The sequence below is a fragment of the Danio aesculapii genome, chromosome 17, assembly GCF_903798145.1.
Source record: "Danio aesculapii chromosome 17, fDanAes4.1, whole genome shotgun sequence".
Classification (NCBI taxonomy): domain Eukaryota; kingdom Metazoa; phylum Chordata; class Actinopteri; order Cypriniformes; family Danionidae; genus Danio; species Danio aesculapii.
Genome location: NC_079451.1, coordinates 29,296,664 through 29,324,059, shown reverse-complemented (window position 1 = coordinate 29,324,059; position 27,396 = coordinate 29,296,664). Strand labels below are relative to the sequence as shown.

General features: G+C 35.2%; 2 protein-coding genes across 3 annotated transcripts in view; both read left to right on the top strand.

Moving 5' to 3' along the window:
- The first annotated feature begins 434 nt into the window (after nt 1–434).
- Nucleotides 435–6,640, top strand: ankrd1a (ankyrin repeat domain 1a (cardiac muscle)). Its single transcript, XM_056476913.1, has 9 exons — nt 435–825; nt 2,845–3,024; nt 3,105–3,230; nt 3,325–3,432; nt 4,113–4,211; nt 4,321–4,419; nt 5,017–5,115; nt 5,239–5,337; nt 5,962–6,640. The coding sequence occupies exons 1-9, from the start codon at nt 799–801 to the stop codon at nt 6,076–6,078; spliced, it is 954 nt and encodes a 317-aa protein (XP_056332888.1). The 5' UTR covers nt 435–798; the 3' UTR covers nt 6,079–6,640.
- Nucleotides 6,641–7,680: 1,040 nt separating this feature from the next.
- The window catches only part of kif20ba (kinesin family member 20Ba), a 41,857-nt gene continuing 22,141 nt past the window's right edge, over nt 7,681–27,396 (top strand). For both annotated transcript variants that reach the window (XM_056477329.1, XM_056477328.1), the window contains exons 1-27: nt 7,681–7,775; nt 8,132–8,242; nt 8,784–8,870; nt 9,031–9,150; nt 9,298–9,436; nt 9,986–10,170; nt 11,896–11,947; nt 12,043–12,243; nt 12,764–12,875; nt 12,995–13,066; nt 13,148–13,294; nt 13,393–13,549; nt 14,899–15,156; nt 15,370–15,509; nt 15,621–15,750; nt 15,851–16,058; nt 17,777–17,826; nt 17,989–18,108; nt 18,978–19,116; nt 19,821–20,715; nt 24,239–24,377; nt 24,494–24,616; nt 24,713–24,773; nt 24,879–25,004; nt 26,601–26,719; nt 26,812–26,967; nt 27,051–27,227. In XM_056477329.1, coding sequence (XP_056333304.1) covers nt 8,138–8,242; nt 8,784–8,870; nt 9,031–9,150; nt 9,298–9,436; nt 9,986–10,170; nt 11,896–11,947; nt 12,043–12,243; nt 12,764–12,875; nt 12,995–13,066; nt 13,148–13,294; nt 13,393–13,549; nt 14,899–15,156; nt 15,370–15,509; nt 15,621–15,750; nt 15,851–16,058; nt 17,777–17,826; nt 17,989–18,108; nt 18,978–19,116; nt 19,821–20,715; nt 24,239–24,377; nt 24,494–24,616; nt 24,713–24,773; nt 24,879–25,004; nt 26,601–26,719; nt 26,812–26,967; nt 27,051–27,227 — 4,218 coding nt within the window. In that variant the 5' untranslated portion in view covers nt 7,681–7,775; nt 8,132–8,137. The remainder of the gene's footprint in view (nt 7,776–8,131; nt 8,243–8,783; nt 8,871–9,030; nt 9,151–9,297; nt 9,437–9,985; nt 10,171–11,895; nt 11,948–12,042; nt 12,244–12,763; nt 12,876–12,994; nt 13,067–13,147; nt 13,295–13,392; nt 13,550–14,898; nt 15,157–15,369; nt 15,510–15,620; nt 15,751–15,850; nt 16,059–17,776; nt 17,827–17,988; nt 18,109–18,977; nt 19,117–19,820; nt 20,716–24,238; nt 24,378–24,493; nt 24,617–24,712; nt 24,774–24,878; nt 25,005–26,600; nt 26,720–26,811; nt 26,968–27,050; nt 27,228–27,396) is intronic.

The window sequence follows — 27,396 nt, the reverse complement described above, 5'->3', positions numbered from 1 at the left end:
CAGCTGGAAGGGCATCCGCTGTGTAAAACATATGCTGGATAAGCTGTCGGTTCATTCCACTGTGCCTACTGACCCCTGATGAATACAACCATAGAATGAACCATAGTTTTTCCATAGTGTGAAGAACATATTAATCTAAAAGGTTAAAGGATGTTAATGGTTGTTCATGAGACATGAGATTTTCAATGTATTATTCAGCATAAAGCACACATACCCCGACAAATTCTTCTTTTCAGTGGGCCTGAAAACTAGCCCCCGTTCTATAATTGGCAAAATGGCCACTCACACTTCTTTATCGCTTTTCTCACGCACAAAATAGCCCGTGCAGTCATGCAGTCGAGCACCTGTCGCCCACCCGCGTGTCTGCTGCTGCTGGTCAGCGAGCGCGAGGCGAGCAGCGGCGTCGAGACCGGAACAGAAGCCGCGCGTTCCAGCCTCGTGCAGTCATCGCGCGCAGGAAAAAGTGGAGGCTCAGGAAAGATGAATAAAGGTGTCTCGCGCTGTTGGAATTTGTGGGCGGTCAGATAAGGAGAGAGAAAGTAAAGGATTATGATCCGTTTTTTCAATGCGCGCCAGAGGCTGGAACTGGCTATATATACAGGAGGTGATGGAGAGGAGCTGCACAGATCATCAGGCAGCTGAGCAGGCAACACCGATCACTTGGGGACTCTAATTAACTACAGAGAAAAAGAGGACTGCATCTCTCATCACTGACAACCTAACAGCAAAAAAAAAAAAAAAAAAAAACCACACACACACAGACAGTAGAGAGCTGAAGACAAACTCCTGATCATAGACATGGGGCTGCTGCGTGTTGAAGAGCTGGTAAGTTTTGTGCTGATGCTTGCAGTGCTTTCTGGGAGTCTCATCTGAATGTTGACATGTTATAAACTCTCTTTAAGATTTATTGGGTTCGTTTTTGTGCAAAATGCACAGATGCAAAAACTACTGTAGTGGGCTATTGACATGTTTTTACAAAGAAATTCATTGGATTTACTTTTTTTAATGTAAGTGGTTGCAAACTATTTATATGGGTTGAATTTAACAAACAAATTAAGTTGAACATTACTAAATTTAATTCGTTTGTTTAAATCTAGCCAATATAAATTGTTTGCACCCACTTCTCTTGATAAAATTTAACAAAATTAGTAAATAGCCTATTTTTTAGTATGGGGACATCAGACAAAATTCTGTAGTTAATATATACATATATTTGTATTAAAACACAAACCTAACCTAAACCTTTCAGGCCCGTAGCTCTGGTAAAAGGGGTAGTTCTTTTTTTCAAAAAGTGGGCTTTTTTGCACTTATCCACCTCATTTTCTGTTTAATTACGAGATTAAATATCTTTTTAGTAACATTTTAAGCACTATTTTAGCTGGATTAGCTTTAGATGCTCATCAAAACAGCACATTCAACTTTCCTCAGTCAGAATTTGGCCGTTTGAAATTTAAACATTTAAAACCTGACTTCACTTACATCATATTCTGCGTGGTCTTAAAACCTTTAATGGGTTTTTCCACAATTTATGATGGCATAGCAGTCAAAGTAGGACAAATGAGAAAATTAAGGCAAAAATTCTGGACCAATGGCAAATTCTGGATCTTTGTCAGTGGGGGATAGGTCTTTCGAACCACCTGAAACCCCCTGGCCTGCCTTTACATATAAAACAATGCAAAATATATGTTTTACTTCATTATAATTTCATAAATATATTAAAGAGAGTTTCGTCACATTTACTTTCTAAATAATTTTGTTTCATGTTGCACATTTTTTAAACTATAAATATTAGGGTCATTATTTAGTTATGTTAACTAAATTGCTGAATTACAGTCCAAAAAAAAGCTATTTATGAAATTTTACAGAAATTTTACCAAAAGCTAGAATAGATATCACCTAAAGAAAAAAATATATAAGTTTTATAACCGATAAAATCGTTGACGTCCACAATGCAATGTAAATCAGTTAGCAACATTTTATTTACATTAAGAGTATCTTCTTAAGTGAGTAAGCACTGACAAAATTTTTGTGTGAACTATCACTTTAAGAGGGGCTGCACGGTGGCGGAGTGGGTTGCATGTTTGCCTCACAGCAAGAAGGTTGCTGGTTCGAGGCTCGGCTGGGTCAGTTGTCGTTTCTGTGTGGAGTTTGCATGTTCTCCCTGTGTTTGCATGGGTTTACCTCACAAGTCCAAAACGTGGTATAGGTGAATTGTGTAAGCTAAATTGTCCGCAGTGTATGTGTGTAAATGAGTGTGAATGGATGTTTCCCAGTGATGGGTTGCAGCTAGAAGGGCATCTGCTGTGTAAAACATGTTCTGGATAAGTTGGCGGTTCATTCCGCTGTGGTGACCGCAGATTAATAAAGGGACTAAGCTGAAAAGAAAATAAATGAATGGATATCACTTTAAGAGATGTAAAGAAAGGTGAGAAATACAAGAGAGAGAAAATACATGAAGGAAACAAACAAAAAATTGCGAAATATGGTAGGAGTGAGCTCTGTGATGATGTTTTAAAAAAACTGTTAGCGATTAGGGAGGATCCAGCATGTCTAGAATAACCCCGGCCTGCCCTTCTATTTTAAACAACAGAAATGACACTGAAACATGTGTGATTCGTTTTTTTAGTTTCTGCAAACAGCTGAACACTCCCTTCACCCCACCTACGCAATCACTAATATAAACTACATCTGCTTTAAACTACACAGTTGTTCCTTCACTGGAAGCTGCTCAAGCCTTCAAACCTCAAGTGTGGTCAAGGCTGACACACAGTTGCTTGTGCTCCATTGATTTCCATTCATACGCATGTGAAATCCAAGACTAATGGGTGTCTCGTCCAATCACAGGTCACCGGGAAGAGAGGTGAGGGAAGGGTGGGAGAAACTGCTTGTGCAGAGGTGTTCGCTGCTGGAGAATATGAAACCAGCATCATCCAGGAGAAGCAGGACGGCATTCACACACAACAGGACCTGAATGACATCACCCAGAATGAGACCAAACCAAGTGAACAGAAGCCAAAACTCAATGTAAGAATGCAAGAAACTAATGAAGTGCTCATGGCTTGATATTTTCCACATGGTATAGCATCATGTCTTGTTCTTCTTAGGTTGACCGATCCGGACATCTAAAACTAGAAACTGTGGAAGATCTCTTCAATATTTTGGAACTGAGAAAGAGGAGAAAGGAAAGGAAGATTCAGATGTTAAAGAAAGAGCCAGAGCCTGATATCTTGGTGAGGTGTTCCCTTCCTAATGGATTATAAATCATATTAAACCCCTGAAATATACAGAATTGAGATGTAATCATTGGGTGATATTGTTTTTCAGCCTGAAACAGTGGACCAGGGGTTGTTTCTCAAAGCTGTCACAGAAAATAAACTGCCTGTTGTGGAGAAATATTTAGCAGATGGTGGAGACCCCAATGCCTGTGATCATGTGAGTGTTTCTGCAGGTTTCACCAAGTCAACTTTAAGACATTTTAAGACCTTTTTAAGACCATTATGAATGAAATTTCAAGCGTATACAGGGCTATTTAAATAGGCTATTACTTAAATAATGTGTCAAACAAGCAAACCATACATACTTTTCTTTGACAAGCTTTTAAAACTATAAAAAACTAAACTTACAATAGTATGTTCATGCAGGTCAGTGTCCTTCCCACATATGGGAGAACTTACTAACGTTATTTTATTCAATGGTAGAGAGAAGCTTCCTTAATTCATCGATACTGTATTTTGAATAATCTCTTATTTATTTTATGTTTAATGTTTTTAAATTGTATTTTATATAATTTTGTTGTGTTTGCTCGTGCAATTTTATTTAGTTATTTTTTTCTTTTTAATAGTTGTAGAAATTTTTGTTTTTTTTAAGCTTGAGTTTTAGTTATTTTACATTTTTAAATCGGGATCATCATGACAACATTGTTGCCTGTACTTGATACTAAAGATTTCAAAAACACAAAGAAAAAATGTTTTCCGGGTTTAAGTAAACCAATCCCCTGTAAACCTACCCTAAGTTTAAGTTTTCCATGTAACATTTATTTTTCTACATTAATTCAGTTAAATCCATTAGTAACACCAACACTGAGTCTTTGTTGTTCTCTTTCTCTCTCTCAGTTTAAGCGTTCAGCTCTGCATAAAGCCAGTGCACAAGGTCACACAGAGATCATGCAGAAGCTCCTGGAGAGTGGAGCATCCATGGATCAGAAAGACAAGGTAGCACAGATGACTGATTTGACTGTAACATTAACGCTACAAGAACATTATCTTGCGTCTCTTTTATACTATAAAATTGAGATTCAATATCGTCATCACATATTCGTAGCTGGATGCCACAGCTGTGCACTGGGCCTGCAGAGGTGGAAGCCTGCCTGCCCTGGAGCTGCTTCTCAATAAAGGAGCCAAATTCAACTCCAGAGACAAGGTAGATATGAAGCTCCTGGAAGCGGATGAGACACCAGATGGTCAATGGACACTGATAGTGACTTTCACAAATCTTTCAAGGAATAGTTTTTGCAGCGAACAATGATACATTGTTATTTATCCTCCTTATATTTTAAAGTTTGCCATTGTGGGTCAAGCGAGAGTTTTACCTTTTTAAATGTCCCATTTTTTTAGATGTTAGTAAGAGTATTGTTAGTTTATGGACATCTATAAGCTAGTGTGCTCCAAAACAAAATTAAAGACAAAATACAAGACAAAATTCATGTTTAGAATATTGTAAACTGATATAAACATAAAAAAGCTTGCAATTTGTCACATTTTTTTTCACATCACCTCATACTTCAGTTTCTCATCAAATCTTGACCAATCAAAGGCTCACTATCTGACATGCCACACCCCCTTCAAGACGCTTCTCTTCTAGCTTTTCAGATTTTTTAAAAGGGAAGAAGCTACTCTATGTACCACCCTATCTTCATGTTTCAGTTGAAATTATGTCAAACATCGAATAAAAATGCACCTTTCCAAGCACTTCTGGGCACCTTTGACTAAGTTTGACTGTTGCGCTTTCTGTTACCAGCTAGCCAGCACTCCACTCCATGTTGCAGTTCGGACGGGACATTACGAATGTGCTGAGCATCTCATTCATTGTGGAGCTGATGTAAATGCTAAAGACAGGGTAAGAGTTCTTTTTGCAACTCCTTTCTCAAATAATGCTGCAAAGCTCTTAAGGGAAAAGTGACAAATATAATGTAACACATATTGGTTTCTTATCTAATGTTAGTATTTTGTGTTTGTGTAGGACGGAGACTCACCAATGCATGATGCAGTTAGGATAAACAGATTTAAAATGATTAAACTGCTGATGATGTACGGAGCCAGTCTAAATGCCAAAAACAATGTAAGTTTGATCAGGGTGCGTACTGTTTACTGGATGACGTTGAAGTTTAAATGGTACCCTCTTGAGGCAGTTTGAGGCACTACAGGATCGTGTTTTAGGCCCAAAACTATATAATATAATATAATATAATATAATATAATATAATATAATATAATATAATATAATATAATATAATATAATATAATATAATAGTCATTCATTTTCTTTTCGGCTTAGTCTCTTTATTAATCCGGGGTCACCACAGCGGAATGAACCACCAAGTTATCCAGCACATGTTTTATGCAGCCGCAACCCATCTCTGGGAAACATCCATACACACTTACTCACACTCGTACACTACGGGCAATTTAGCTTAACCAATTCACCTGTACCGCATGTCTATAATATAATATAATATAATATAATATAATATAATATAATATAATATAATATAATATAATATAATATAATATAATATAATGCGATGCAGGTAATAAGAGCAATGAAATAATTGTCTAATGTTTTGTTTGGAAGTTTTAGTAGTATAATTATCATTTGAAATATGTGAAAGTTATTATATGTATATTTATAATAAAGTATTATATGCAATATATATATTTAATGAATATACTTTGTCATTTACAGGATGGAAAGACGCCAATGGAGACTCTGCTGTCATGGCAAAAAGGTGTAAAAAACATACTAACTAATCTTAATGAATGTGAAGCACCAAAGTCAGATGAACAGCTTTTCAACATTTGATACACTGAAGGGTTTCAGATGTCCTTTCCTTTTTACTTTCTTTCTTTCTTGCTTGATGAACAATAAAAATTGAATAGTACTTTGCAATTTACATAATTATGACGCTAATTGCTGGCGATGGAGCGTCTGAAATATTGATGAGGGTATTTGTAAATATTGTTTTTTCTCACTTGATTTTTGAGAGAAATTAATCTTCTGGGAGTGGCACAAGACATCAACATGTTTGTGTGCTCTTAAGTGTATTTAATGTTGATTTAATATTAATTTAATTTCTTGTGACTGTATTTGAAAAATGTCCATGACTGTTTGATTTTACAGGAAAATGTCTAGACAGATTTGAGACTGAACTATATAAGTGTGCAGAAATGGAACAGAATGTGAATGCGGGTCTGAGAATGTTTATTGTGATGGATATCATTATTGTAAATGATTTATAATTTTGGACAGGATTTGTGAAAGACTTTAGTACAGGGTAAATGGACATCCATTATGAAATGTACATTGAATAATGTGTTTTGTATTTTTTTAAAAGATGAAATAAAACTGTCTTTCATTTCAATAAAGTGGTTTGTTATGCATAACTGTGTGCTTCTTGGTGTACCAATTAGTATTTTATATTAATGCTTGTGCATCAGTAATGCTTTATTTTACTTCTTATTATATAGGTCTTGTATATGAATGTCAAAAATAGACTTTATATGTACAGTAACTTTAGTTTTACATTTATACATCTAAATACACAAACCAAAGCCCAATGCATTCAACCAAGATCATTTTAAAAAATTATTTAGATCAAGGGTGCCCAAACTTGTCCTAATGAAAGGCCAAAAACCAAACTTGATTGAGGCTAGTGGGCTGGATGTAAATATAATTGGCATGTATGGGTAATTTCCAAATTGATTTAATACATTTTAAAGATAGCTAGAAAACATAGCTTTATAATAGCTTTATAACTTATTACAGTAAAATAAATTTATAACAGAATAATGGAGTTGACTGTTTACATTTTTAAGATTTACAGATTTATTTACAACATTTAATTGAAACATTTAATTTTAATTAGCTGCTTCTCTCTTTTTTTCTTTGCAGCTCAGCAATAAAATCAAAGGTCAAAGGTTACAATGAGCCAACTTTGGCCCGTGGGCCCCAATTTTTTGGTCACCATCTCTGATTTAGATAGTTACAACATCTTTAAAAATGAATATTATAATAAAATTAATTGTATATAAAAACCTTTTAAACATTTGTGATGTGTATTTTTTTTAACATTCTTAATGTTTTCATTTTCATTCCCAGTTTGTGTAACCTCTAATTTAAATAATTTATCTACAACGTTTTCTTTCATGATTAGTTTCAAGTCTTTTATGTATTAATTGCCTGCTTATTTGTTTGCGCTCCGTTGTACTTTGGCTTAATGTAGTAATATGTTTGTTATCTCTTTTTGCGAGTTGAACTGGAATAAAAATGTTCAAACAAAACGGCGCTATAAATGCGCAGAATGCTTTTCTGCGCATTTAGAGCCCCACTATGACGCGCACTAGTACACGCTCCCAGCAGCCTTTGCCGTTGCCCTCTCGTTTCCGATTGGTAGAATTTGAAAATAAGTACGCGCGACAGTTTGGGGATGAGGCAGCTGTAATAAAACATTACAGCGAAGTCAAAACAATCAAATACGCACTTTTTCATTTGACAGCTCTGTAAGTCAACCAAATGAATTTGTTTCAGTTAGCATGTTTTGCTGTCTTGTTTATATTTGTGGTTTTAGTCAATGAACGCCCGCGATTGTACATTTGGGAGGGTCTTTATGTCCCATTTTTGCGTTGTTTCGCCTGTAAAGTATGTTTTAAAGTTATGTAACTTAACGTTAATAAGCTGTGATATTGTACGTAAAATATTACATTCGGGAAAATGTAAAAACATGCGTTGTTTTATATGAAAGCATGGTAAAGATCCGAATCGATTAAAGGTTGCCCATGGGTTGTTTTCTGTCACTTGAGGCTTTTCCCCCCTCATACCGTTTCATGACTTCTTATTTGTTTATGCGTTCTTTCAGATTAAGATGATGGAGTCAGGGCTAAAAGATGATCCAGCAAGACCTGCTATATTAGTTGTAGAAGATCTAAGGAGAAATCTGTCCACAGAATTTGATTGTTCAGATTTGCAGGTAAGATGACAAATTGGGTTAAATTTGGTTTTATATTCGCATATTTGGACGTTCTCCTTAATTATTTAATTTCATAAAGGTATTTTTTCATAATTCTAAACTGTAAATCATATTAGCAGCCAATGACTATGAAAGTACAACATTGTTCACAGTCAATGAATTACAGATAATGTTGTTTTGAAGTCATTCTTGCATGCTATTTCTGCTATTTAAGTTGTTATTGTTAAAAAACAAAGGAACGTGTGAATATCAAACCAACTTTACCTTAATAGAGGACAACCAGGCCATAACTTTATGCACAAAACTAAAAGTAAATGCAGTGATGTGTGTGTGTGTATATATATATATATATATATATATATATATATATATATATATATATATATATATATATATATATATATAATTTCAAAGTATTTATTCAAAAAGCATTTACGTAGCATGTTTTTTCAATTATGTTTTGTTGAGCACCCACTATGCATGATTTTGTGTTGTTTTTTTTTTTTAATGAAATGTTTGAGCCGTAATGTTTCTTTTAAAGGACTCGTCAGACTTGAAGGAACATCTGAAGGTGTATCTTAGGATAAGACCATTTTCAGCAGTTGAGATTGAGAATGGAGAATCACAGGTTAAAAAATACATATTTATTTATATTTGCAATGTATTGCACACATTTCCAGAGCCAACTCTTTTTGAGTATAAATGTTTTTGTAAGTTTGTTGGAAAATGCCCCTGGAAAAACTGTTGTTAATATTTAAAATTTATCTGCATATTCAATATTTTTGAAGGACTGTGTGACCATTCAGCGTCCGGAGACTGTCCTTCTCAAACCTCCGCAAACATCTCTCTCTGCCAGGCTCAGTGATAAATCAGTGCCAGTTACAGCTCAGCGTTTCCAGTTCTCTCAGGCAAGCAGACACATCAACACAGACAGTCCTAAATAATAACCGTTGAAACAAGCCAATAGCTTTCTGATTTTGACAACCCTAAATCATCTTTTTATATTTCTCTGTTTGTGAACAAATATCATTTCCTAAATATTGTGGTATTTTTAGGTCTATGGTCCAGACACTACACAGAAGGATATATTTGATGGCACAGTAAACGGACTTGTAAGAAATGTTCTAGAAGGGCAAAATTCTCTGGTCTTCACATACGGTGTCACCAATGCTGGGAAGACCTTTACTTTTTTAGGTTGGTATATTTTGTTTTTATAATTTTGTTGGAACTAATATGGTGCTATTAATGTCTGGAGAACCAAAAAATTTACTTTTTTTAAAATACATTTTACATTTAACAAGCAATAAACATTGTTTCGGAGTTGTTACATTCAATGAAAGATTACAAAGAAGTTTATTTCTAATTTATAGTGATTTTAAAAAAAAAACTTCCGTAATAAAGGAATGTTTTCCATTTAAAATGGTGTTTGTTGACTCCGCTGCAGATGCTTAAAGCTACAATGAAACAGAAGTACAGTAGCAAAAGACCATTCCTTATGGATCATATATAAAAAAAAGTGTGTCAAACATTGGTTGTTTATGTAGAAGCCTTGTAATGCAAGCTTGCAATTATTGACATCTGGCGTATGTTGATGAACGAAGATCGGGTTATGATCTTATATGCACAGATGAGTTGTTTACAGTGGCATCATACAAATCCATGGGGTGAATTTCAGATTAAAATGTTCAAACCAAAAGAAAGCAAATTCAAGCATAATATCCTGATTTTGCATTTATGTATTAGGTCCAGACACTAATCCGGGCATCTTGCCTCGTTCCCTCAACATGATCTTCAGTAGTCTGGAGGGTCGCATCTTCACCCAGATGTGCCTGAAACCCCAGAGGTGCCGAGATTTCATCAGACTCACTAAAGAGCAACAAAACGAGGAAGCAGCCAGCAAACGCAACCTGCTCAAGCTTTTCAAAGAGGTGCAGTAAAGCTGTATTGTGTTTGAGCAGGCTTTAACACTCGCCTGGAGTTGTTTGACTAGTTTGGTGTGTTTAGGCAATGTGACTGCTGGTTTCTATACTTGTGTGCACACCCACAAATAATACCTGAATGTACCTGTGATAGGATGGTCTGGCGTACTGATGTGAACATAAAACTAAAAGTGATACGGCTATTGAGCTATTGAATTGGTTGGCTCTAACTATTTGTGTTTTTTATACTTTGTTGTCATGTATGTAAACCATGATCGGTTAAACTCTAAGGCCATGATTAGCCTTGGTATTAAGATCCATAGATGAGGAAGACCCGTTCCTGTTAACGTGTTGTTTTTAGTCTTTTCTGATTTCCTATAATATGGAAAGTTTATGGGTGGGTTTTATATTCGCACATTCATTCATTTTTGAACCGTGAGGTGACATGCTCCCTATATAGTTTACCAGACTAGTTTATATATTCGCTCTGAATGGCATGTAAATATAACTTCAAAACAACATAAGCACTTTTTTTTACTGTGAACATTGTTGTACATTGATAGTCGTTGGCTACTAATATGACTTCCCTATTTAGATTTTGATAGAATACTTTTCTGAAATTATATTATTAAGGAGAAGTCTGAATGTGTGAATATAAAAACATCTTCACCCCAATGTTTATGTATGGGCCTGTTTTGACTTAATCTAACGCTCTGAAATGAGCTTGTGTAATTTACATTTGAATATGAAACTATACAGAGAGCAGCACCTTTTGTTTCTGCTCTCATAGCTGTAAACCACACCCAGTGCTGTGCGTTTGTTACATTCAGCACTAATCAGGCACAATCAAAGCAAACTTTCAATGCTAGACTGCTAGGATTCAACAACACATTCTGTAATGTTTATGGGCTGGGTCAGTGGGCATAGAGGAGGCTGCTTTTGTTTTGATAGCATTTACATTCATTCAACACATACAGTGAAGTACTGAAAATGGATTTGACTAGGCCTGTCACAATAATCAATATATCAACTTATTGCTCAACACATGGACATGACCTCAGTCATTTTTGGTGATGCAATATATATATTGCCCATACATAAACAATTCTAGCAACACTTTAGCTGATTGTACAACATCTCTATCTATAGTTTTTACTGTAGATTTCTGAAGTATATTTTCATGTGGGTGCCTAATATAACTGAAAATACATCTGGTACCAGATATTGTAGCTCCTGTTACTTTTTACCTTGCACTTTTTTAACATTTTATTTATTTAGGACTTTAAAATGAGTAATTATTTAAATATTCTTAAGTATAAAATATAATTTGTTCTTTGGCAGGGTACTTGAATTGTGATGATATTATATTGTCATTCTGGCATTATATAATGACTGGCATAAAATGGTCTTGAAATGACTAATATAGTTTATCGCAATATATTTAGGTGCAATGTATTGTAAAACAAACAAAAAAAAAAACTATTGTGACAGGCCTAGATTTGACTACCTTTAGGAGTGGAGGAGCTAGACCCCATTTAACCTGGCACTGTTTTTGGCATTGTCTAATTGTAAAAAAATGCCACTTAATAGCAAATATGTATTGACTTTGCATATACCAAGTGTAAGCAAGACCTGGTACTTGCAGACAGTCACTAAATGTAAAACCACAGTAAACGCTTTTGATTTTAACAGGGATGTTTGGTTTCACTCATTGATTTTTTTTTTTTTTTTTAGTCTGATGCTCAGAGGAATATTTCTGGCCACGGCTCAAAGTCTGATATTGAAGGTAAAAGAAATAATTAATTTAATTATTTCTAAACTCTGAAGTTGTGCGTGACAGTCTGATTTTATTGTTTATCTGGCTGATGTGTTGCCTGTTAGATGGTTCCATTCTCTCTGACGTCAACTCTGCGGTTTTGGATGTGGAGATGGACATGCACACTAGGTTTTCTATTTGGGTCTCGTTCTGCGAGATCTACAACGAGAACATCCACGACTTGCTAGAACAGCATGCAAGCAATGCTTCACGGAAAACCAACCTTCGCCTTTGTCAGGATGTCAAAGGAAACTCTTTCATAAAAGGTAAAGGCATACAGTACCTTCCACTGTAATTTAGTTTATTCTGTCAACAAATTAAGATGGAACTGATGGTGCATCAAAGTAAAAGATGACTTTAATGCTAGAATGGAAATGCAATTAAAGCATCTTTATTTACATTTATCTTTATGCATGTGATTAATGCTTTTATCCAAAATGACTTGCATTCACATTTTATCGCTTCATGGATTCCCTAGGAATTAAACCCGTGACCTTGCAGTGATATATTTAAGCTCCAATAGTCCTTCATTAATTAACTAATTCAAAAGAGCATTTAAATGTTAATTTTGTAGGTACTGGAGTGACCCTTTTTAAAGGAAATACTGTGTAATAGCTCAAACTGGCCAGGTGCTGGTGCTAGAGCAACAAAGAAAAACCTGCATAGGTTTAACAGCATTCTCATGTGTTAAGGCTGATTTGTCAGATGATAAGAAGCCTGATATGTGGTGTGTGTAACTTAAGCAGACTGTGTCATTGCTCATAACTGTGCATTTTAAATCCCCAGATCTGAAATGGGTCCAGGTGAGCAGTGCAGAGGAAGCCCTGAAAGTGATGAAACTGGGCAAAAGAAACCAGAGCATCTCTAGCACTAAACTCAACCTGCTCTCCAGCAGAAGGTAGACTACAAAAGTTCTGCAACTTCCTGTTGTTCATCCATTTTAGTATAGTGAGCTCATTTGCATCTGTTACACTAATTTCATGTCCATGTCTACTTGTTTGATTTCTTTTTTTTTAGCCACAGTATTTTCTCTGTCCGAATCCTGAAGGTGGAGGATGTGGGAATACCCAGAGTGGAATCAGTCAGCGAGTGAGTCTCTCTCTCTCTCTCTGCATGGTGTTTAGGTTGGGCTTAATGGTTTGTAAAAGTGTATATATATTCTCCTTCCAGGCTGGCGCTGTGTGATCTGGCTGGATCAGAGCGTTGTGCTAAGACTCAAAATAAAGGTGAACGGCTAAAAGAGGCTGGCAACATCAATACATCTCTGCTCAGTCTTGGAAAGTGCATTAATGCACTAAGGAATAACCAACAGGCTAGGTATACAAATCTCTCTCTTTTTTTTTTTTTTTTTCTTTTCTTTTTTTTCCACTTGTCTTTTAATCATTCTTTTTTTTTGTGTGTGTGTGTCCTTTCAGACAGCATGTTCCGTTCAGAGAGAGTAAACTCACTCACTACCTGCAGGGCTACTTCACAGGCCGGGGCTCAGCCTGTATGATTGTAAACATTAATCAGTGCTCCTCCATGTATGATGAGACGCTGAATGTGCTCAAGTTCTCTGCCGTGGCTCAGAAGGTTTGTGACAACCTATTAAGTTTTGGTCTCCCTCGTTTAATTTCTGTCATCAGTTATTTAGCTGTGACATTCCATCTGTGGCTTTAGGGCACCTGAGATCTATTTATATAAAACAGAATTTAAAAAAAAAATTTATTAGCATTTTTTTAGATCAAACAACGCAGTCAAAATTATTCACACAGTATCATTTAGAAAACTGAAAATGATGTATAACGCATCACTAACATGTGAATTAATGTAACCTGATATTTAATCATTTGTCATTTTTGAAATGTAAAATAAAAGATGAGATTGAGACCTCGATTCCTCGATAAATTTTTTAAATAAAAAGATTGTTTGATGAAAATTAAAAATAAATCTTCTAAAGAGACGTTATGGTTCTTCTACTTCAGTTTACCATAATTGATGTGCAGTCTGTATGTTTACATGCAAGTAAAAGAATTCTGCATGTATATGAGTCTAAATATATAAAGCATAAGAAAGCATAAAAGTTTAAGCATAAGAAATTTTTCATATGAATAGGCTTGTCACAATAAGGAATATTTGCTGTGCGATATTATTGTCATTTTTAGATCATTTTATGCCACTGATTCTATAATGATTATATAACAGCATAATGCAAATAGCCATAAACACATGAAAAGACTTTTAAGCATTCTTAAGGTTATTTAGATTCTATAATTTTATATATTTATATGGCATATGGCATTTTATATATATATTGCAATGGCAAAAATTGAGTTCATCTCTAAGTATTGAACAAGTCGATATATTGAGTATTGTGACGGACCTACATATGAATAAGTTTTAAAGATACATTTATGATCTCCATATTTGGTGAAATGGAGTACAAAAATACCTCTGGATTCATTTGAAAAAAAAGAAATTTTGTGTTTCAAAGATAAATTAATGTGTTATAGTTTTGGAATGATGTAAGGGTGAGCAATAATAACTGCAATTGAAATAACTGTAAAGGGATAGTTCACCTTCGGACCTTTATAAATTCTTCTGCTGAAAACAAGCAAAGTTTTGATAAAAGTTTGAGGTACCCAATAGGTGATGGAAACCACTGATTTGCATGCTAAGGGAAAATACTGAGGAATTTAGTAGTTACCAACCAATGTTTTGAAACCTTTTTCAAGTTTTCAGTTGTGTTTAGCAGATGAAAGGAAGGAACTTATGAGTAACTGCGTAACTTATGACAGAATTTACATTTATGAGTCAACCATTTCTTTAAAGGCAATGCATTTTACACTTTTAGTAAATAATTATTAGTTTATATTTTTTTCTGAAATTCTGAGTAGTTTCTCAGCTTTATTTGGGATGAATTTAAACATGTTTTTTTATAGGTGGTGGTCCTCACCACTAAGAACATCCCAGTGGGAGTGAAAAGGAGTGCAAGAGAGGTCTCCTTCATAATCAACAATGCTGATTGCCGGGAAATGAGACGCAGCTCATTGGTACGATGGGACCCAAGTCTTGAGGATGTCCGGGAAGATTCTGACACTGAGGACGAGTATGAAGAGCAGAGTGAAATAGAGGACACCATACTAAATTCTGAAGATGAATGTACAGAGACTGTGCAAATCAATAAAAAGCTTTATGAGGTAGGATTTGGCATCGGAATAGTTCAGCCAAAAAAATAAAGATTCTGACATCACTCACTCTTAACTTGTTTCAGAACAGTATTTTTGTACTGTTGAACACAAACGATGTAATGAGTAAACTGGTAACCTTTAACTTCTGTAGTATTTGTGTTTGTTTGTATGACAGTGAGGTTTCTGCTTCACTATGGCTGTTTATTGTGTTTGCATGTAAAGGGCCAGCAGCGGTTAATAGTGAATACTCAGCAGCAGTTGACGGCAGTGAAAGCCGAACTCTTAACCCTAGAAGCACGTGTTCGAGATGAAGTGACAAAAGAATTCTCAGAACTCATTACCCAGATGCATGAAGATTACAGGTCAGAGATTACAAGCTCCCTTGCTCAGTTATGTGTAATTATAAACAATGACAGTCCATGTTATGATTAACTGAACGGATTCATTTCGTTTTCATGGCTTTTTTATTTTAGTGAACGTATGTCCAGAGAACGGGAGCTGATAGAGGAACGGTGTGAACGGAGACTGGAGATTCTCAAAAGCCTAGTGGAAAAAACAGCTATGGAGGATGACCGTATGAATTCAACTGTGGCCAAATCAGAGGTTTATATCAGTTTAGTTAATAGTTTGTAGTTTTCATCATGGACATCAAGTGTTGTCTCTATTTCTGTGTTCAATTTAATTTGTTTGTTTGCGTGTATAGGAGGAGAAACGCGTCTCTCTAGACAGCCTGTTTGACTCTATGAGTGGTGACCTGGCAGGAATCAGACATGATGCCCAGGCTGCCCAGTCCTGCTTGGTGACCTCTGATCCCAAAGTCTCAGCGACATTGCATGACCTCGAGAAAAAGGTCACAAAACTTTCAGAACAGCTCAGCATATCTCAGAATCAGCTGTTGCTCAAAACAAAGGGTGAGAATCTTTTGAAGATGAGCAGTTCTATAAAAAATCTTTACCTTCACACTTTCACAAATTTGTGGTGCATCCCCTTCCCCTTGTGTGTTACCATTTAGTAGGGATGCTGCAATACTTGGTATAATACCGAACCGTTCGGTACGAGCTTCATCTTTCAATGCACATATATTTATTTTAATTTTTTCGGTTTTGCATTTAAAATTAAAGTATTTTGCGTTTTCCCCATTCCTTTACTTACTTCCTGAACTGGCCCTGTACATGTTAGAATGAATGTCCATGTACTGAAACATGGCTCCCTGCGAGTAAATTTCTCTTCAGTGAGCACAAAAATAGATGCTTTCATGTGAAAATGAAAGTGTGTGCCACGTCAGTGCATGCCGGACATCCGATAAGTGAAAATTATGACATGCATATTAAGTCTTCTCGACTATAAAACTCAGCTATGACCATTAATTATGTCCACCTATCCGACTTGATGAGTATTAATTTGGTTTTGCCTTAAAATCTAAACTTTCTCAGTGTGCTGCATCTTAAAGTGAAAACCTCTTATTCCTCCTGGCTGTGTTTTTAATAATGATCAAACAAAAGATTGAATAGCTATATAGCTCAAAATGTTAACCTTTATTTAATTTATACAGTGAAGATTATGGTGTGATCTAGTTCTGTTGCTAGAGCGTCCAGGCTTTTTTGAGAGGCAGAGCACAGAGAGAGTCCCTGTTTTCACTATCTCAGTGCTTTCTTTTGTTTTGATTTTAGTCAGGGAGTGAGGTAAGACCAATGTCTTTAATTTGATTTTTTTTTTTGTAATAGGAAATGTACGAATTCCTAAAAGTTTATGTAGCTTTTTGTTTATTATTTTGGCATTACACTCTCTTGACGATTTGGCTATTTAAGTGTGTTGTTTAAACTCTTTGAATATTATAAAAGTTTGACTTTGCTAAGTCGTAAATAAAAAAAATGACATTCTTTTTTAAGATTTCTCCACACATAATGAAATATTAATTTATTATTATAATTATTATTATTACTTTTTTAATTCAAACTAATTTAATTTGATCCTTATTTTTGTTACCTTCTTTCCGAACCCTAGAAAAGGAGCAGATTGTAACAACACTATGCGATGTTATATTTGATTTTATATTATGTAACTGTAAACTACTGTTTGGTACATAAGAAACCTGAAAAGCTCTGTTTATTTTAGTATTTTTATTTATTATTTTTATTTTAGTATTTTTATTTATTTTTAACCGAAGTCTGTATCGTTGCATCCCTACCATTTAGGGTTTCCATGGTTTTGTAATCTTCAAGATATCAAAAAGCTGTTTTCTCCTCAACTTAAAACCTGCAAAAGTTTTTTTAATGCAGGGTTTCTGCAGGTTGTAAAAAGACCTAATTGGCCCCTGCACAAAATAAAGCTTAAAAAACAACTTAAATTAGAGCATAAATGTTGGGGTGGGCGGTGAATTCAGAATTCATATTGGCAAACTTTGTTTTTTTGCTTATTTTTCCTCAGTCCTCAAGTGCTTCTTCAGTCACATTGATTTTTGTTGGTTCAGACTTCTATAGATAATCATTAACCATTAGTCTTGTTTTATTAAATATGCATGCTTTTACATTAAAACTGTAACCACATACGCTTGATTTTAAGTTCACTCACCAACCTACCAGGCTTCCTAATCACTAGATCTAATGCCAAACCCAATACTCCCTCACAGAGCTGGAAACCCAGAGCCGGCTGTCAGATGAACTGGAGGAGGTGAAGAAGGTAAACAACACCACCGTAAACGGCTTCTGCCACTTTTACAGGCAAAATGAGGACAAGACTGCCAGTTTCTGCATCACTGTTTGTTTTACACAAGCAATCCCTGGTTTTCCTCTGAAATTGTGCATTCAGTAGTGATGTTGTGGCTTGTTGTGCTGATTTTAGACTCTGGAGCGCCACAGGGAAAGGGAATTTAATCTGAGTGACATGTGCAGACAGAAGGATGAGATGATTGCCAAACTGCAGGCTACTTTGGACAAGAATGTAGAAAAAAAGGCTCAGGATGTAAGTGTGAATGTACAGACTTTTTAATGTTCAGGATTATTAGATGCATGCTACTGTTTAGTTAGAAAGTTTGAAAGTCTCCAAGGCTGCTTGCATATAGTTAAAACTGTAATATTGTAGAATATAACTGCATTTTAGACTTTTTTTTTTAATTTGACCATTTAGCAAAATTATTCGGTCACACTTTATTTTGATGGTCCGTTGTTTGAATTTAGGTTACATTGCATCAACATGCCAACTAATTCTCATTAGATTAGAAGTAGACATGTACTTGCAAAGTTTCTTTTAGTCAGTTAAATGTCTGTTGAAGTAGCAGTATCAACAGATATTAAGCAGACAGTCTAGTAATACTCAAATAGAAATAAAAGTATAAAGAAACAAAAAAGAAATGGTGTTACCAATTATTCATATGTAAAAGAAAATTGTGTAGTTAAATCCATTGATGGCAGTGCTAAATATTTCATCAGTCATTACTCCAGTCTTGCATGATTCTTCAGAAATACAATACAATATAATATATTTAGTGGTGGGGGGGGGGGGTCATTTTTTTATATTAGTAATATCAATTGTGAAAACACATTGAGCTTAATTTAATTGATAAAAGGTCTGCAAATTTGTGAAAAGTAGTATACATTTCTGTGAGAGTTAAAAATTATCATTATTTAGTGATAATTATTAACTTTTATGTGTTTGTTTTATATGGAGCTTGATAGCTTTTTGATACCATGAACCACTGTAATGAAAAAACATGTGTATTTTAGTTTTTAAACAAAAAACATTTAAACAAACATAAACCTAAAAAAAATCATGTAAATTTATCATCCCAATTATTAAACATTTATTTATTTATTTTTATTACAAATTTCCAGAGAGCTCAAATTGACTCTGTCAAAAAGGAGGTCACCCAGTGCAGTTGCACCACTAAAGAGCCCCTCAGCTCCCGGACAGAAACCAGAAAGCGACGTCAGGAAGGAGAAGGGCTTGAAGGACAGCCCCCGCTCAAGAAAGGTACAGACTCCGCTCCTCGTCTCGAAAAAGCCCTCCCATCATTTGTCACAACCAGAGGGGCTGGCCGAGAGAATCGAGCCAAAGGACGTCAATACCTCAGAGCTCGAAAAAGGCTTTCGAGTGTAAAGAAATAATCATATTAAACCTGTTTTAGAAAGTTAACCCAATGCATATTAAGCCCTGTATTCTGACATACTTCTGTGAAGTGTACTGTTTTTATGAGCACAACTTGAATAAAGTATTTTTATTTTGCACATGGACAACATTGCACAAACTTAAAAGCACTGTAAGTCACATAAGAGCATGCAGTGTCAAGGATGCTTCTATTTCCTCTCAAAAAGAGAGAGTAATAGAAATGTTTCTTATAGTATCAAAGTATCCCAGACACACATGAGGTGCTTCCTGAGAATAAACAGGAAGCTTTCAGACTGAGTGCTTCCAATTCTCCTCTTTTATCTTCAGAATGAACGTTTATTTTATGGCCCAGTGTGTAAGTCATGCACTCTAGATGAAATTAATTACTGGCTTTGTTGCCAGACCAATAGCAGTAAATCTGAAATGCTTGGTTGTACCAAGCTAATCTGAATGTCAATATGTAAAATGATCTATTTTAAGCGCATACACAGTAATATTGCATGCCACAGACACATCATCACCAATATTAAAATATACACACCTTATTAAGTTTTCTCAATTCTCTGTAGGTCCCATGGAGGACTTAAAAATGCCTGAAGATGAAGCAGATGATGGGTGGGAAGACTCCGCCCTTCTTGAGGTCAAAGGTCAGCTGGAGTGTTGCCTTGTTGAAGGCAAACAAAAAGACAAGCAGATCACAGACCTGGAGCAGGAATGCCACAGATTACAAGTGTGCATTCAGGATCTAAAGTCAAATCTGGAAGAAAGAGTTTCACCGGAACATATTCTGAAAGAAGACACTTGTCAGACAACATTGGAGACCAAACAGATGGCAACTGCTGTGGATTTTAGCAATTTGAACGTAGCAGTTGCGTCCAGATGTAGCAACACTACAGGTGCGTTTGCTGCTAAATCACAAATGGCTAAGCAAGATCTTGAGCTGAGAGAAAAGAACAAACGCATCTTGACTCTTGAAAAGGAAATTGCGCTACTGAAACAGAAAGCTGAACACACATCTGACTATGAAGATCTCAAAAAACTCAACTCTGAACTGCAAGCTGAAGTCACAAGGATATGTAAGGTCAAAGTTGAACTCGAGGAGAAGATTATATGCCTTCAGAAGGAGAAGGAGAAGCTTAAAGATAAGGAGGTGGGGCTGGCAAACCCTAACGCTCTTGGATCTAAAAGTAAAGAGACAGATAGCCAAACACACCTCATGTTGTCTGGAAAGGAGGCTGAACTGGCACAGAGAGAGAATGCTCTAACTTTAAAGGAAACTCAGCTTTCAGCACTACAGAAGAGTCTGAAGCAAACACAGGAGCGTCTGGAGGAGGAGGAGGCGCAGGCGGTGAAGGAGGCGCGCAGGAGAGAGGTGGAGAGAAGGAGAGAGATCCTGGCTGTGGCAGAGGAGGCCATCGCTCAGAAAGATGCAGAGCTACAGAAGAGACAAGAAGAGATCAGCCGGTCAGTTGTCTGCCTTGTAAACATTAACACAGTTTTCTAAAACACAAGTTGCATTATAGTTGGCTGTTGACTTATTCACACTGAGGCAATGCTATATTTGTTTTTCTTTAGTACAACATTAAAAAAGATTTTAAGCTCAGATTGATTAATAAAATGTATGTCAAAGGGAGCAGACACTGAAAGTCTCACAAACCTACATGCTCAGCAAATTGAATACCTGTGACTGATGATTTGATTAAATGATGTTCAATCTCTTGCACTGATTGATTAGTACATTTCAAAAGACAAAGTATCGTGAGTATAGTGTATATATTTTGGTTTGTATTGTAAAGTACAGGGTATTTGGTTTTGGCTGAATTACAGTGCTCAACAAAATTGAGTACACTCCATTTTGAAAAATTATATTTTTATCAATTTCTCAGTGAATATAGGCAATCTATTTTGGTGCATTTAAACAAAACCGATTTATTGAACAGATATATTTATTAAAATAATATTTTAGTCACCAAACATTTAGAAATTGAAAGATAATACAAATAAATTCAAGCAAAATATAAAACTAAAATAATAAAATAAAAAAATTACAATCTACAAAATTTCAACTGAATTTTGTTTTCTTTTTCTTTTCTTTTTTTGCTGCTCTTTGTTTTGCTTTTTACATTTTTTTTAAAATTTGTATTTAATATTTTTCTATAACAAATTTGGGTGTACTGGTTTTTGGACCGTTAACATAAGTTATTTCGTTAGATAGGCTTCAGATTTGGCTTCAGTACTGACTAATCTAATGTATATGCACAAATACAATATTGTATAGCTTCGGATTAAAAATATGAATTTAAAAGATAGATTTGTGAGGGGTGTAGTTTATATATGCACTCTATATGCTTTGTGACTCATGTAGTGCTAATTGCTGTTGACTTGCATCTTGGATGGTTTGAAGTTTAGTACATTTAAAAACAAATTTTCATAAATTCATAATGGTCATAAAATGTCTTAAATTTACTTGGTGAAACCTACAGAGACTTTGTTCATCAATTTTTTTCTTTACACTTTTTACATTTCTTTTGCATTTTATATGAATAAATTGTCTATTATACTGGCGTATAAGTACCATTGTTTTAATAAGATAGTAAATGGCACATCTGTTTCATCCCTTATAATAGAAATTAATGTTTTTTTGTTTTTTTTGGAGTTTATAAAAACATAATCTTAGGCATCACAGGAATCTGATTATAGGGGCTAGTTCAAATTATATATTCTTACATATACCCCTTTTAACAAAGCTTGTTTTTTTGGTTTGTTTAAATGGTGTTAGGCATTAGCTTTCCTTAAAGTGCTGACAGTCTTCCCAAACACTAAGTGATCAGGATAGCATCTAACAGCATGAGAAATTGTGTTCTTTATACCCTGAAATGCAGTCCATTGATTGATTTTCAAAGATATTGCCCAAGATTTCTGCTTCTTTTGGATTAATGATCATCCCACACAAAAAGACAGTGATTTATTTTAGTAGTTTGAAAACTTTGTGTTTTTTTCTTATACCCAAAATAGACAAAAAGACAGTTGACATGAATATTTATCATTAAAAAGTGTGGTCAGTTCCTTTTCTATAAAGGTCTGTTTTTAATCTTAACTAGTGGTTTACCTACTTAGATTTTTTTTATTGGCAAGGGTGGTAATATTATATGACAATATAATAATGACGCTAAAAAAGTACAATAATGACAAAGTTTGTGGAGAAGTATAGTAACGATTAAAAGAAAACAACTTCTACTACAGCTGCACGATATTTGAAAAATTGCATATTGCAATCTTTATTTTTCTGCGAATAAATATTGCAATATGATTACAGTTTCACAAAATGGTTTGAATAGCTCTGTGTCAGTTGTCTTGGGAGTCTAATACTATTCAGGTACAGAAGTTGATTAATCACAATGCAAACAATAATTTCTTACTTTGCTTTTTTTTCATGTTTCTAGTCGAAATCTCTCATTCATAGATCAAGTAGAAATATTGCTTTATTTCACCTTCAGAACAAAATTCTTCTCTGTTTTTTTTTTTTCTTAAAACAAGCTAAATTATCTATCAATGAGGTTTAAGTTTAACAACTTTATTAATCCCACCAGGGGCAATTAAATTAGGGCAGTGGTAGCACAACAAATGCAAACACATAAGAGACAAATCACTTACAAACAATATTAAAAAACACAATCCAGCATGCTTCATAATCACTTCATAAATAGTACTAAAAACAGCATTAACAAAAGACCCATACATTAAATTTAAAACTTGCTGAAATGTAACATTATAAAGCCTTATTGCCTCAGGAACAAAGGTGAATTCATATCTATTAGAAAAACAATATATCTATTTAATGCTTCTAAACCTTCTTCCAGAGGGCAACAATACAAAAAATGGCTTCAGAGGATGGAAATCATCTCCTATCACACTTTGAATTTTCCTTGTTTGCTGTTCATGTAACTCTGCTAGACTCCACAGAGGCAAACCAATAATCTTGGAGCAAGTGTTGACTAAGTTATGAAGGCAAAGTTATAAAGTAGTTATTTTTTTTATTTTTTATTTTTTATTAATTTTTTTTTCTTCTTTTCTCCTCTAATGGAAAGTGAGAGGTACAAGCATGAATAGGAAAAGCTTAATATACTCTCAATATAGATAGTATAAAAAGTTCTCGGTGTATTTTTTGTGAATAACTGTTCAGTTCAGTTTCCTTAGAACACTCATTCTTTAATGCACTTTCTTAGTAACAGCTTCTGCTGGAACTTTAATGTGGTATCAAAGATTGTGCCAAGATGCTTATATCTCTGTATCCTTTCAACGTGTTTTCCATTAAAATACACTGGTTTCAAAGGTAAATAAAAGGAGGTAAATAAAACAATCTTTAAAATGTAGAGTATTTGTATTATAAATAAGACAAAAATTATAAGTCATTTTTTTTCCAAGTGTAAATAATTAAAAACAATTAATGTATTAATCTTTAATTAATCTTTTGTTACACCTCCAAGCATCATCATTTTTTGTTCCAAAATGTTTTAAACTGTCTTGAAATGCTCATTCACAGGCCTTAAAAAACACATGCAAATCATAAACTTTCACTATTATACAGTAGTTAAACCTAGCAGTGACTCTACAAACCAAATGTTTTCTGTAGCTCCTGGTCAACTATAATTCACACTCAACATTGCAAATCTAGCGATGTGATTACTGCAGATGTGCACGTGCCGATATAGATGCAGAAACAATATATCGTCCAGCCCTAATACCTTCTTTGCAAGTTGCCTTTTCACAGCAAATAAAATTAATCAGCCACTAGTTAAAATGTAATAGAATTAGTAAAAAGTAGTATTCAGAACTGAGTAAGTAAAGGAGAAACCCTCTTAAGTGAGCAAGCATTTAATGATTTAAGAAGTGTTGTTTGCAAATGAAGCGCATTGATATGCTTTGCTTGATTTTTTTCATTCATTCATATTCATTTTGTTCCCGTGTTTTGTTTTTCATCTCTTAGGTTAAAAGAGGAGATTAAAACTAGCGAGTGTAAGATGAGCAGTCTGGCCCTTGATCTGCGCAGAAGGGAAGATGATTCATCTGATCTTCGAGAAAAACTTTGTGACTCAAAGAAACAAATTCAGCAGGTCCAGAAAGAGGTGAGAACTCCCACTGTTTTGAACATCTTTACTGTCTGAGCTGAAACATGTCAGAACTTGCATTGAATCTATGTGCTGTTGACCTGTCTTAAAACTCTTTTTGTGCACTGATTTAGATCTCATCCATGCGTGAGGCTGAGAGATCTCTACGACTGAAGCTCAGCGATCTGGAAAAAATAAAAGTGCAGCTTCAGAATGAGATCGCCAATAGAGATCGCACTATCAACCAGTTAAAAGCTGTAAGCATGTCCAGCAATTGAACACCTAAATCTACAGATAGTGAAACATTGATTAAACTGTCATGTGACTTGAATGTTTTCAATTTTCTTGAACAGGAACGATCCTCTGGTTCAAAGTCAGATGAGAATCTGCTGCTCTATCAGAAAGCATGTAAAGGTATCTCTCTTGCATAATTGGTTTTCATTTATCTTTAAGTGTTTCATTAAATGCGTGACAACAAGCAGCAATACATATATTAATGTATGTATTAACGGTGTCTAGATCTGCAAGAGCGTGAGCGTGTTATTGAAGACATGCGCTTGGCTCTGACAGAACAGGAGGAAACACAGACACAGCTGGACCTGGAGCTGGACAACAGAGACACCCAGATAGATGAGCTTACTCAAGGTACAGGTTAAATGGAGAATATTACAGTCATGTTTGGGCTTAATTGATGGGCTGTGGTGAGCAGAATCAAGGAACAAACTACGCGGACCAAGTTTCAGGGTTTTTGCAGGTCATGGAATTTCTGGAATATCATGGGATTTTAAAAGGTCTGTTACAGAAAAAGTCTATTACATTGAAAGTCAGAGAATTAAAAAATTCTTTTGAAGTTATGGAATATCTTGGAGTTTAATTTATTTTTAATTTTTTTGCTTTTTTCCATTTATTAATTAATGTGCTTTGTCTATAAATTATACAGAAAAATTTCACTCCTATTGTTATTTTTATAAGCTAATTTACCTGAGGTAAATTATTCATTGTTGTTTTTCTCACATTAGCTATTAAAGTCATGCAAAACAAACTGTTTTAATACTGTTATTATTTTAACTTATTATTTTTATGTTATATTACTATTTATATGGGGTGACATTGTGGCGCAGTGGGTAGTGCTGTTGCCTCACAGCAAGAAGATTGCTGGTTCTAGCCTCGACGGGCTCAGTTGGCATTTCTGTGTGGAGTTTGTATGTTCTCCCCATGTTCACGTGGGTTTCCTCCGGGTGCTCTGATTCCCCCACAGTCATGCGGTATAGGTGAATTGAGTAACCTAAATTGTCCAGAGTGTATGTCCTGGTCCTCCAGGTTAGAGGTTGAGCTTTGGGCTAACGACCCACCTCGTAAAAATAAGATGTTACTAAACACTAACATGGTGTGGATAAATATCAACTTTGATATAAACAGCCCTGGGAGTAAATAAGTATTGTTATTTATATTTCTATACTGTATATAAGCACAACAGCAGTTTTTCCATTTATAAGATGTCATGGAAAATCTACTTTTTAGTTATGGAGAAGTCAAGCAATTTGATATTTGTGTTCAAGTAGGAACTCAAGTTTAATCAAGTGAACAAACTTTGATTCATTTAGAAATGTTGCTTTGTGAAAGAAAACAAAACCAAGAATTTACAAGACAATGTTTCTCTCCCTGTCTTTCTGAACAAAGCAAAGGTTCTAAAAAAAAATAGCTGTGTCCTAATATTGTTTTATTGAGCACCAATCTAAAATTCAGTTCAATTCACCTTTATTTGTATAGCACTTTTACAATGTAGATTGTGTCAAAGCAGCTTCACATAAAAGGTCACAGTAAATTGGAACAGTGTAGTTCAGTTTGTAGTGTTTTAGTTCAGTTTAGCTCCGTGTGGTTTAAAAATTACTACTGAGAGTCCAAACACTGAAGAGCAAATCCAACGATGCGCAGCTCTACAGATCCCAACCATGCAAGCCAGTGGTGACAGCGGAGAGGCAATACTAAATATGCAGAGGTGGTTTTAGTCACACTATTACACAGCCTGTCATTTATATAACTTGATTTCAACATAAGCTGTTTGAGGACTAAAAAAAATTCTGAAACTTACAGGATTTTTATATTACAGTGACCTCTAAAATGTCAAGAATAAGGGATTTCCCAGTCCATGACCCCTTTAAAATCCAAAAACTAAAATCCAAAAAAGATTAAAACCCCATTTTTTCAATGTGGTCAATCTTCTGGACTGTTTATTTTCAGAACTGGCCAGTTTGAGAGAATTGCTGCCTGAAGGGAGGGACAGGAGTGATTCCAGACCAATCTCTACAGACGTTTTACAGGCCAGACAACAGATCACTCGGGCCCAAGAGAGCTTACAGGTGCATGGTCCAAATTTATTCTCGATTTCACTTCAAGTGTAAAAAAAGAAGTTTGCTCATGGTCTTTTTTTTCGGTTCTTCATGGCTTTTAGCTTGCCAATGAGAAGCAGCAGGCAGAGCGCAAGAAGTGGATGGAGGAGAAGTTGGTTCTGATTGGTCAGGCTAAAGAAGCTGAGGAGAGGAGGAATCAGGACATGAGACGATTCGCTGATGATCGAGAACGGCATGTTCGGCAACAGGCTGAAATGGTAAAGAGAAGAGTGGTTTTAAAGTCAATATCAGACAGATGTGGTCTAGAGTTAATGAATGTCTGTTGATGCATGTTTATTAGGAGTCTCTGGCTGCACGTCTTAATGCCCGTGAGGAAGAGATGGAAAGGTGGAGAAAGGAGAGAGACACACTCGTCTCTGCTCTGGAGGTTCAGCTGAAGAAACTCCTCATGTCCAATGGAGAGAAAGACCAACAGATCAAGATCCTGCAGTCCAGTAACACTGCCCAAACAGCAGAGGTCAGTGAAGTATCCAATGCAGCTCTCATAAGGTCCTGCTTTTCTATCTTTTTATAAATCTGCAGTCAGTAAAATTTTTCTTTGCTAAATTTAATATTTGATTTCACCGAGATTTGGAGCTGGGGGATTATTCGAAAAGAAACCAAAACCGAAAATTATAAACTATAAC

Coding starts and splice junctions, on each gene's coding strand:
- ankrd1a (XM_056476913.1), top strand. CDS start 799: ATGGGGCTGCTGCGTGTTGAAGAGCTG. Junction 826..2,844: donor TGCTGCGTGTTGAAGAGCTG/GTAAGTTTTGTG, acceptor GTCCAATCACAG/GTCACCGGGAAGAGAGGTGA. Junction 4,212..4,320: donor CCATGGATCAGAAAGACAAG/GTAGCACAGATG, acceptor ACATATTCGTAG/CTGGATGCCACAGCTGTGCA.